Genomic DNA, 10,504 nt, shown 5'->3' with positions numbered 1-10,504 from the left:
TTATGGGACCCACCAAGAGATTAAATGAGAACTCATCCTCTTTCGTTGAAAACATCAAAAGTATTAAATAACACTATAGATTGACATCTTTTACAAATATGAATAAGATCCACATTTTACCTCACAACCCTTTGTTTGTCTCACATACTGATCTACTCTTTTTCAATAGAGAAACCAATGTTCAAGAATATTATGAAGTTTGTTTGGTATTAAGCTATTTGCCCAAACTCACTATGATTTCATTTTTCCACCCTTGGATTAAATTGAGATCGGATATCTAAGGTTTTCTCTTGTGAAGATGTCTCAAGAACATTCCCAAAAACTTCACTTGCCACCTTTTCATAATTACCTAAGTATGCATAAAAAAATTTCAAATGTTGGAGGTGCATCTTTGGTGGGTAACCATGGCTATGTCTATCATTAACAATTAAAAGCTTTTTCCTCGACTACTAAATACAATTTGCATTAATATATTCCCTTTACCCATTGAACTAAAACAATCGAAAACTCCCTCAACCTGACATATCATTCAATCTATTCTTTGAGATTCACTATACTGCCAAATTGAAATCAATGTCAAAAATGTCTCTAAGACTATTGGTGAATGAATGACTCCCAAGACCATCCAACCCCATTGACTTACTTCTTTTTTTAAGATCTTGCACTACTCTATGTGTAGATAACTTGAATAAATATGAAAATTGTCCTTCCATTTATCTAGTACTTCTAGGGAAATCTCACTTCTGCTACTAAGACCACTACTCTATGTGTAGATAGCTTGAATCTAAACATGCAAATTGTTGTTCCATTTATCTAGTACTTTTAGGGCAATCTCACTTCTGCTACTAAGGCCATACAATAAAATTTAATTCCTTTTTTATGTCTATCATATCCGTATTACACTTAGTCAACACCCTACCAATGTACTCTATTGTTTATTCTCTTTCAAAGATTGAAACAAACATTGTCACTTTCAATTGATACGGGCATGCTTGAATGCACAACCATTTCGTTTATATTGTTTATTTGTTCCATTTGAGCTTATGTGCGTACACGTACATATACATACACACATACATACGTGAGACAATAATATGAATACATATTATGTCTTTGATTTTGTGTGTTGTGTATACAATCTTGAGTCACTAGGATAAGAGACCATACGCGTGCGTGCGTGTGTGTGTGTGTCACGTAGCTGGCTGTCCCTTTTTGGGGACTGTTTCTTGTAATATAAATTCAAATCGATTTCAAACAAAAGGTGTGTGTGTACATTCTAAATGAGATACTACTTTTCACACACAAAAAGTGTGTGTGAACGCACAGCAAACCTAGAGGCCTGAAGGTCAGTTTAATCAATAAATTTACCTCAATTCTAAGTCATTGTTTTGGTTATAGTAGATTGAACTACTAGTTGCCTTGGTATGAAGTGTGGAGAGTTGTCTTGGTATATAAAGTGGTAGAGAAACCACAAGGCTTATCCCAGCTGTACATAGATGCAGAGTGGAGAATTGTATCCTCGTGGGGTAGGCATTGTTGTGGTGTTCCTCCTTTCAGCTTATGTTAGCCTTAAGAGCTTAACAGCTTCTACCTATCCATGCCTGCCTGCTTTGGCGGATTCGAGGCTTTCAGTAAGATATCTCCCACAAGTCCTCTCTATTTTATTTGAAACTGCTGAGTGCACAAGTCCTCTCTATTTGATTTGAAACTTGCATTCAACTGTCAAAGTACTCCCAGACGAATAAGCGAGAGCAATTCCAATGGAAAATAGCTTCGACGCTACAGCAAACATCTGCTAGACTCCATACATCTGCATAATAAAAGAATGGAGCATAAATTTGGCCTTGAGAGAAACTGTCTTTCAAGCAACACAAGGAAAAGAATGTTAAAAATGCTTTAACCCTGAGAAGAACATACTGTTGTCCTGCAAGTAAATCAGAAAGCCACAAATTGTTCCACTTACACGTATAGTAAAGGACTGAAATTTTTTAGCTAGAAAATGCTTGAAACTGCAAAGAAAAAAACCAATGGTGTCATTCTGCAAATAAAAGCAAGAGCTACAAATTCTTAAAATTGCCAAGCTGCAAATGAATCCAACTACTAGTTTAAAAGAGCTTTTTGAGATGCACCATAGTGTGGCCTTCATTTATGACTTACCTTACATTAACTCTACCACAACAGCTGATGCACCACCTCCTCCATTACAAACTCCAGCGACTCCAAACCTGCCTTGTCTATTCTTCAAAGCCTGATGTAAAAAGGATAACATTCCAAATGCAGAAATAGATTGATCAATTAGAAGCAGTCTAACTAGGATTCATTCATAAATAGGAGAGTTCACAGAAAAGAATCCAACTACAACCATTCAACCAAAATGCTTCAAAGAGTAAGTACCCCCAAAAGTGTGACAATAATGCGTGCTCCACTGCAACCTAGTGGATGACCCAATGCAACTGCCCCTCCATGCACATTCACCATGTCCTGGAACCCATAAATATCACGAATAGCATTTGAGAACCTCTCTCTCTCTCTCTCTCTCTCTCTCTCTCTCTCTCTCTGCATTTGAGAACCTCTCTCTCTCTCTCTCTCTCTCTCTCTCTCTCTCTCTCCCATTTTGGGCTCAATTATTAGCAGGTTCGAGGAAGTGTTTGACTTATGAAAGGACTTTCTGATGGTACCAGGTCCAGCCAAATGGAGGCATCTTGTGACTCCCACCACAGACACATCGTTAGTCTCACATCACATAATGCCAGGTTCAACATTTGATTCAGAAAACCTTGGATTAAAAGGGGACTACACATTCAGGTGATCACCATTTATGGGAAAAGGGTCTTCCTTCTCCAACTTACTTCGACAAAGACTACCCAGCTCTCAGTACAACAGAGTCCAGTTTACCCGCACTCCCATCTGGTCTTTCTTCTACTCAAGTACCATAAGTGGAGTTGACGACATGGAAAGAACACAGTGAGCCAAGGTTTCCAGTCACTCAATGGTTCCCAAGGAATATAAGAACATTCTTCTTTTGATTGATGCTTCCCAGCAATTTCCTGAAGACGCCCACAACAGTGGCTTCAATGCTCATACATGACAGTATGAAAGGTATGCCTACTGAAAGAGGACACACAACTACCCCCCTGCAAAGATCCTATAATCTATTAGACACTCTGAATGGGAAGAGCTTTGCCACAAGGTGGAGGTCGAAGATTTAGCTTGACAATGCTTACACTGCAAAGAGTATCCATTTGGCCAAGGCCTATCTCCACTTCACAAGACACCTCCTCTAAGAAAGGGAGTAGATCCCCTTAAGGCTCAATTACCCTCCACAACGCTGCGAGGTATTCCTCTTACCTCCTCTGTGCTTGCTAGCACCAGAGTCTATTAACCATGCGACATTTGTGTACTTCAAAGGAGTCAATCTCTTGGAAAGTATGCTCGTCCTTATCACAAATGCATCGAGGACACATGTATCATAGGCATCACATTTTGGCATTTTTTCTAACCGTTCATACATAAGCTGCTCATCATCATCTGAGACATCACAGGGCTGTCCAATATATGGCTGCATATCCATCATGCATGAAAGCGTGCCATGTTATCATCACATGCACAAGCCACTGGCTGCAAATAGACATCACAGTGTATGTGCATCTAGAGCTTGCTCGCTACATGCGGCTGGCGGCTCATCCATAGGCACCATGTCACATACATCAGGGTCAAGCCCAGGTGGCAGAGACAACTGGCTGCATAGTCAGCAAATTGCAGCATATCTGGCAAGATTTGGGGGTTCCCAAGGGCAGCACACAAAGTGGACGGAGGGCAAGAGAGCTGCAGAGGCAGCACCAAGGCCTTCCTGAAATGGCCCAAAAAGGCCTGGTTTTATAGGCAAGGGCAGCAGCCTGGTTAGCCAAAACCGACCAGCCAGTCGGTTGTGCTGGCCCAAGGTTGGCTGGTTCTCAGCCCTATACAAGGGGCCTTCAGCCCCCCTTTTCACTCACTCAAACCTTCATCATTTCAGGACTCAGCTCCCAGCCTCCAGCGTTCTCCCAGCCAGCATATGAGCGAGGTTTGGGTGTCGTAGTTCCGCAGCTTAGCTCCATCTCCCACATGTCATAGTTAGGGGAGTGGTCTCAGCACAGTTTTGTTTACCGATTTGGCAACCAAGTATGAATAAAGCAGTGTACTATAGTTAGGTAGATCTCTCGTGTCTCTCATGCTTGAGTTCTCCTATATGTTCATCTATGTTAGAGCAGTATGGTTCCTTCTTATCTGAGTTAGGTTGGAGGAGTCTTGGCAACAAAGCTTGGTTATGGGGACTCAGCTAGCAAAGGAGGGAGAATGTCTAGGATATTATCTAGTTCTATATTTTGTTTCTACCCTAGACTAGTGGTAGATCTCTTGTGTCTCTCATGCTTGAGTTCTCCTGTATGTTCATCTATGTTTCCGCTCAGCTAGTCCCCGCATGTTACATTGGTATCAAAGCAGTATGGTTCCTTCTTATCTGAGTTAGGTTGGAGGAGTCTTGGCAGCAAAGATTAGTTATGGGGACTCAGCTAGCAGAGAAGGGAAAATGTCTACGATATTATCTCATTCTATATTTTGCTTCTACCCCAGACTATGTGAGAAAAAGCAAGAGAGCAAGAGTAAGCAAGATGGAGAGTGAGCTGAATGTAGTTCACTCCCAAAGTGTACTGAACTGAAGTGAATGAAGTGTAAGTACAAAGAAAGAGATAAGGGTTTTGTTTAAGTGACAAAACCCTATCTAATCACTAACCGTAGTTGGAGATTAGACGGTGGTTAGGGGGAAAAACCTCTAAGAGGGATAAGTGCCCCTAACTCACTTATTACATTACATTGGCCACTGCCTAGAATATATTAATAATTCTAACACCCCCCTGCAGTGCCAATGTGGTGTACAAGGTAGTGATCAGTCACCAAAAGGAGATAAATTTAGGGCACTGCAAAATGCCTCAAACTTCTCACGTGGAAGTGCTTTGGTGAAGATGTCTGCAACATTGTCATGTGTTGACACATAGATCATACTGATCTCCCCCTGCATGCAGCTTCTCTCTAACATAATGATAATGAAACTCAATGTGCTTCGTGCGAGCATGAAACACAATATCCTTTGCCACTGCAATAGCACTCTGACTATCACTGAGAATAGGAGAAGGACCCTCCAATATGAGACGAAGATCAGCGAACAAACGTCGCAACCAAACGCACTCAACTATCGTTGTGAAAGCTGCCCTGTACTCAGCTTCACATGAGGAAGTAGCCACTGTAGATTGCTTCTTGCTCAGTCAAGAAATGCAAGTGTTGCCCAAAAAGAAACAATTACCACTAGTGGACTGCCTAGTATCATAGTCTCCAGCCCAATCTGAATCACTGTAAGCATGCATCTGCAAGTCAACCCCCCTGGGAAACATCAAGCCAAAAGACTTTGTGCCTACAAATGTCTGAAGATGCATTTTACAGCCTACCAATGTATTGTCTTTGGGCTGTGCATATATCTGCTCACCTGAGATACTGCATACTGAATATCAGGCCGTGTATTGCACAAGTAGATGAGACATCCAATAGCCTGGCTGTAAAGTGTGGCATCCCCTGATTCACCTGCTTCATACATAGTAAGCTTCAGCCCCGGCTCCATGGGAGTGGCAATAGGCTCACAATCATGCATGTTGAACCTATCCAAAAGCTTCTGCACATACTTGGATTGAGACATAACAATGCCACACTTGTCTTGTATAAACTAGATCCCCATATAAAAATTTAACATGCCCAAATCTATCATGTCAAATTCAGCTTTCAACTCAGCTTTGAAATTTGCAATTATATCCTCATTTGATCCTGTGAGCAGCATGTCATCTACATAAAGAATGCTGACTAAAATATCCCCCCCATCCTTTTTGATGTAAAGGGTGCTTTCCGTGGGACTATTGTGTAATCCCTTACTTGCCAGGAATGCATCAATCTTGGCATACCATGCACGTGGGGGCTTGTTTCAGCCCATATAAAGCTTTGTTAAGCTTGCATACTTGAAGTGCATTGCCAAAAAGTTCAAATCCAAGAGGTTGCTTGACATAAACCTCTTCCTATAAGTCCCCATTAAGAAAAGCTGTTTTTATGTCCAATTGATGGACATTCCACACAAAATTTGCAGCCATCGCAATAACTGACCGTATGGTAGTTATCCGAGATGTAGGAGCAAATGTCTCCTCATAATCTATGCCATTCTTCTCTGCATAGCCTTTGGTAACCAGCCGTGCCTTGTACCTGTCAATAGACCCATCTGGCTTCCTTTTCACCTTGAAAACCCACTTGGTACCAATGGCATGCTTACCTGGTGGCAAATCCACAACATCCCAAGTCGGATTTTTCTCTATGGACTGCAACTCATTGTGCATGTGCATCCAATGCCATTATCCTTTGCTTCTTCAAAAGAGTCAGGCTCCTCTTCATCAAGAAGAGTCCCTGCATAAGCTGTCTCAACTAAAAGAGCCCCCCCTGCGTGCCTTACTGCACTACGAGTTCTGCCAGGCAATAGGGCTTCAAGCCTACTCTCCTTGAGAGTCTGAAGAACCAATTCGGGACTGTTTTGGCTGCATGTATCTCTTGAATCTCTTGCCTGACAAGTTCATCCACACCCTGAGGAGGTACAAAATCAGCCGGTGGCTGAATCGGGGCATGTGGATCTGGAGGAGGTTGCTGTAAATTCTGATTTTCAACGGGGGATCCACATGCTATAGGAAGCATCCCCTCAAACACATCATTTGAAGAAGCTGGAATATGAAATTCAGCATGTGTATGTGCTGAATTTTCAGATAATATAACATCTTTACTAACAAAAATCTTGCGTGTAGCAGGATTGTAGAGACGATAGCCTTTGCTTTGTGAACTATATCCCACAAAAATGCATTTAAGTGCCTTATCTAACAACTTGTGTCGAAACTCCAAAGCAGGTATCCTCATAGGACCGCAGACATCACTGTGAATAAGCTGTAATTTCCGGGTAGCTTTCACTGCATCATCCTTCTTGAAGGGTAAGTCTATGCATCTTGCCAAGGATGCAACCTTCACATGCATGAGGAGGAGGCGACTCTAAAGGAGGCAATGCATCAACCATATCATGCCTCTCAAGTGTCATTAAGCTGCCATAGCTCATGTGCCCATACCAGGCATGCCATAACTCCACATTCTACATCGCAGCAGTGAGAGTGTTCACTAATAATGCAAGATCGGATCTTTTTTCATATAAATCACGCTAAAAAAGACAGTGCCGGACAACATCAAAGCATAGTCATTCTCTTTGTCTCTAACTGCGCACTTATCATCATCAAAAACAATCTGAAATCCTCCTCTATTGAGTGAGGACACTGAAAGCAAATTCTTCTTTATGCCTAGCACAGAGAGAACATCTGAAATTCTGAAATTTGTGCCATCAGTGAATGTGAGAATAATGTCTCCTACTCCACACACTGAATAAGAAGAATTGTTTGCACGAGTCACCTTCTTTTTGGTAGGTGGTGGGTGCAAAGATGCAAAAAGACTCTTGGAAGTGATGTGCTTTAAAGCACCGCTATCAAAATACCAAGTATTCAGTGTCTCATTGACACTAAGAGAGCATGCATCCTTTGAAGGATCATAGCTGCAAGTCAAAAAAGCATAAGGGTCATCATCATTAGTGGCTGTAGCATCTGAACTACCCACTGAAAAATCTGAAGTGCAAGACAGAAAGGCATAGTGCTCTTCCACAAAGTTGGCTGCAACATCTCCCCCATCATGAGAATGTGGAGCTGATGCATCTGACACAACCATATCGGAATCCCTTTTCTTCTCTTTGGCTATGCGCTTCTTGCATTCTCCAATATAATGACCTAGCTTCTTCAAATAATGACAAATGCCGTTCTTTTTTTGCTTATCTGCATCACCCTTTGCCTTATAAGAGGGCTGTCCTGAATCAGCTTTATGCTGATGTATGGGCTGATTGGCATGTGGTTTTTCTTCCCTTTACCCTTGGGCTTGAACTTGTAAAGCATAGCATGCTCGCCAGCCCAGGTTGCCATATTTCTTCAAGTTTGCTCCCTACAATAAAAGTCCTACCAACTCCTGAAAAGAGAGAGGATTGCTGCCCCCCCTCAATGACAAATTCGGCAAGGTGTGGAAACCAAGATAGGACTCAAGAACAGAGTTCGAAGTGGTGGTGATCATCTTTGAATCCGGAATGACTTCATCAATATTCAGCAATTGTTCCCTCAAGTCCTGAAGCTTTGTGAGGTGAGAATTCATGGAATCTCCCTCATCCATATGCGTATGGGAAAGCTCTCGCTTCAGAAAGGAAACTCTGGCATCATTTTCTGCTGCAAACATACTCTCTAGTATCTCCCAAACTGCCATAGATATCTTGCATTACCAAATGTGAGGTATAATGAACCTCTTGACAGAGAGAGAAATCACTGAAAGAGCTTGTGCATCTCTAGAGTCCCATCTTTTTTTGCTCTGCTGTGGGAGCTCCTGGAGCGGCTGCTCCAACTACTTGTGCTGCATTTGCACCTCTACCCCTACCTCCAGCTGTAGGAGTGATAGGTGTAGCCGTTGTATCTGATCTTGCTTCATCTCCATTGACATAATCCTAAAGATGTCTGCCAACCAAGATATTGCGAACCATGAAACTCCACAAGGAGTAGTTGGTGCCATCCAACTTATCCTCATGTGTGAGAACTCCAAACACCTCATTGGGGTTGTTCTGAACCATTTTCACCAATAATCTCAAAAAACACTAGCAAACTGACCAAATAAAATCCCTTTTTGGGATGTCAAATGCACAAGTAAGATCTGCAAAGCAATCAGGATAACAGGCAGCTCCTATGTCCAAGAGCCTATCAGAGTGCCATACCACCAGAGGATCAAGAGTTCGCAATAGTAGCATGGTGGGATGACAAGCCTCAACAGTTCGGCTTCCACACCCGTTCTCAAGAGTTTTTATTAAGCCGCCGTGTTATCATAACAAAACATTTGTTCCCCAGCCTTTTGGAGCGATACCAGATCAATCCCAGTGCCAGACTGTTATTCCTCAGTTCTTTGGGAGGACAGTCAAGTTTCGCGCAGCAGTTGGTGGTCATCACGATCACATTCGGTTTGCAAATTCACACGGTCCCTCAGCAGCTATCATCACCCAAAATTTAAGCAGGAGGGAATGTCAAATGCACCCCTACACTAGGGAGCATGGACCACAACAATAGCATTTACCCTTCGTAAGTATCTGCTTAGATCCATTACTGGACACCTGGACATTAAGGTTGGCATTGCTATTGCGCCACCTCTACCTATGTTTGAGACAACTATTTTTTGTTTTAAATTTCCTTTTGCCTTTTCCACAACCTCAAGCTGCAAAGACTTGTCCATTGCGAATTATAGTCTTCCATGTTCTGCATCATCTGGATTCTGCTCTCCCAAACAGAGCATCCTAATCATCTCTTGCATAGTAAGCATGGCGAATCTAGCTGTCATATTGAATTGGAGAGTAAATTTCCATTGGAAGGCGTAAAAGATCTCAAAATGAAGCGAATGAGGTTTTTGTTCTCTATTCTCTCATCAATTACTTCTACTCTATAATCTCCTGAATCTACTTGTCTCATCTTCATGGGTGGAGCTCACTCGAGTTGCAATACCCCGGCTTGTGTTGCTCAATTCAGAGTTGTCAACCAGAATTTTCCAAGCTTGAGCTGAAGTCTTTGCAGTCATTGAAAGTAAACTTGGCATTGTCTACGAGAATGTTGTAGCTGTTTTTAAACCTCATACTTCATGATAATTTGCCATAAAAAGGTAAAACAAGGCTGAAGACTCCTTGCTAGGCATTCATGCAATCAAAGCTGACCCGCTGAAGCAAAAATGGCAACTTTCACCTCCAAAAACAGGAAAAACAAGTTGTCTCTGCTGTCTTCCTTGAATTTTCTGCAAGAATCTTGCATGTGTGGGCTGGAACTCCAAAATGAGCCTGTTCTAACGGCTATAACTGCAAATGGAGTTGTTACATGGTCACCCGAGGTAAAATGACATACAAAGAAGCTGTCTTCCATATTTTGATTTCGCCTGCAATTAGGGTTCCATGTAGACTGTACGGAATTGGGGCATTGAGAAATCAAATTTTCAAAAAATGGCCTGCCTGGAAATCATCTGTTTGAACTATTGCAGATGCAAATGTCCATATAGTTTGTAAAAGGCTTAGATGCAAGCTATATTGCTTCAAAATATGTGCCAAGGGCTGAAAACAAGAATGCCAATTGACAACACAGGCTGCTTGCTGATCTCTCGTGTTTGCTTGGATATCTTCTCTCTCGGGTCGCCTCTGAAGCTTCACAAGCATTTGCACTTGATGTGGGATTGCTCCAAGAGGGTGGCTTTAATATCACTTTAAATCAAATGGAGAAGAGAGCATGCAATTCAATAGCAAAGCTAAACATGAATTGAACACACTTCAATATACAAAGAAAGAAAGGGTTTT

General features: G+C 42.0%; 1 protein-coding gene across 2 annotated transcripts in view; it reads right to left on the bottom strand.

Annotated features, from left to right (window-relative positions):
- Window positions 1-1,032: 1,032 nt before the first annotated feature.
- LOC147901833 (acetyl-CoA acetyltransferase 2-like) overlaps window positions 1,033-10,504 on the bottom strand; it is a 50,210-nt gene continuing 40,738 nt past the window's right edge. Inside the window, exons 12-16 of one of the 2 annotated variants that reach the window (XR_015540988.1) lie at window positions 2,395-2,481; window positions 2,158-2,248; window positions 1,964-2,009; window positions 1,710-1,810; window positions 1,033-1,671 (exon numbers count right to left, since the gene is read on the bottom strand). Coding sequence is in view for 1 of the 2 variants with exons in the window: in XM_087374530.1 (XP_087230656.1) it covers window positions 2,159-2,248; window positions 2,395-2,481 (177 nt within the window). In the remaining variant the exon portion in view is untranslated. Of the gene's footprint in view, window positions 1,811-1,963; window positions 2,010-2,157; window positions 2,249-2,394; window positions 2,482-10,504 lie in introns of both variants that reach the window. The other variant, XM_087374530.1, reaches the window with a different exon arrangement.

This window comes from Dipteris shenzhenensis, chromosome 5, assembly GCF_047967505.1.
Source record: "Dipteris shenzhenensis isolate YYH24624 ecotype China chromosome 5, Dip_SZ_1.0, whole genome shotgun sequence".
In the NCBI taxonomy this organism is placed as follows: Eukaryota; Viridiplantae; Streptophyta; class Polypodiopsida; order Gleicheniales; family Dipteridaceae; genus Dipteris; species Dipteris shenzhenensis.
The sequence above is the reverse complement of the archived record's forward strand: the minus strand, read 5'-3'. Positions and strand labels throughout refer to the sequence as shown.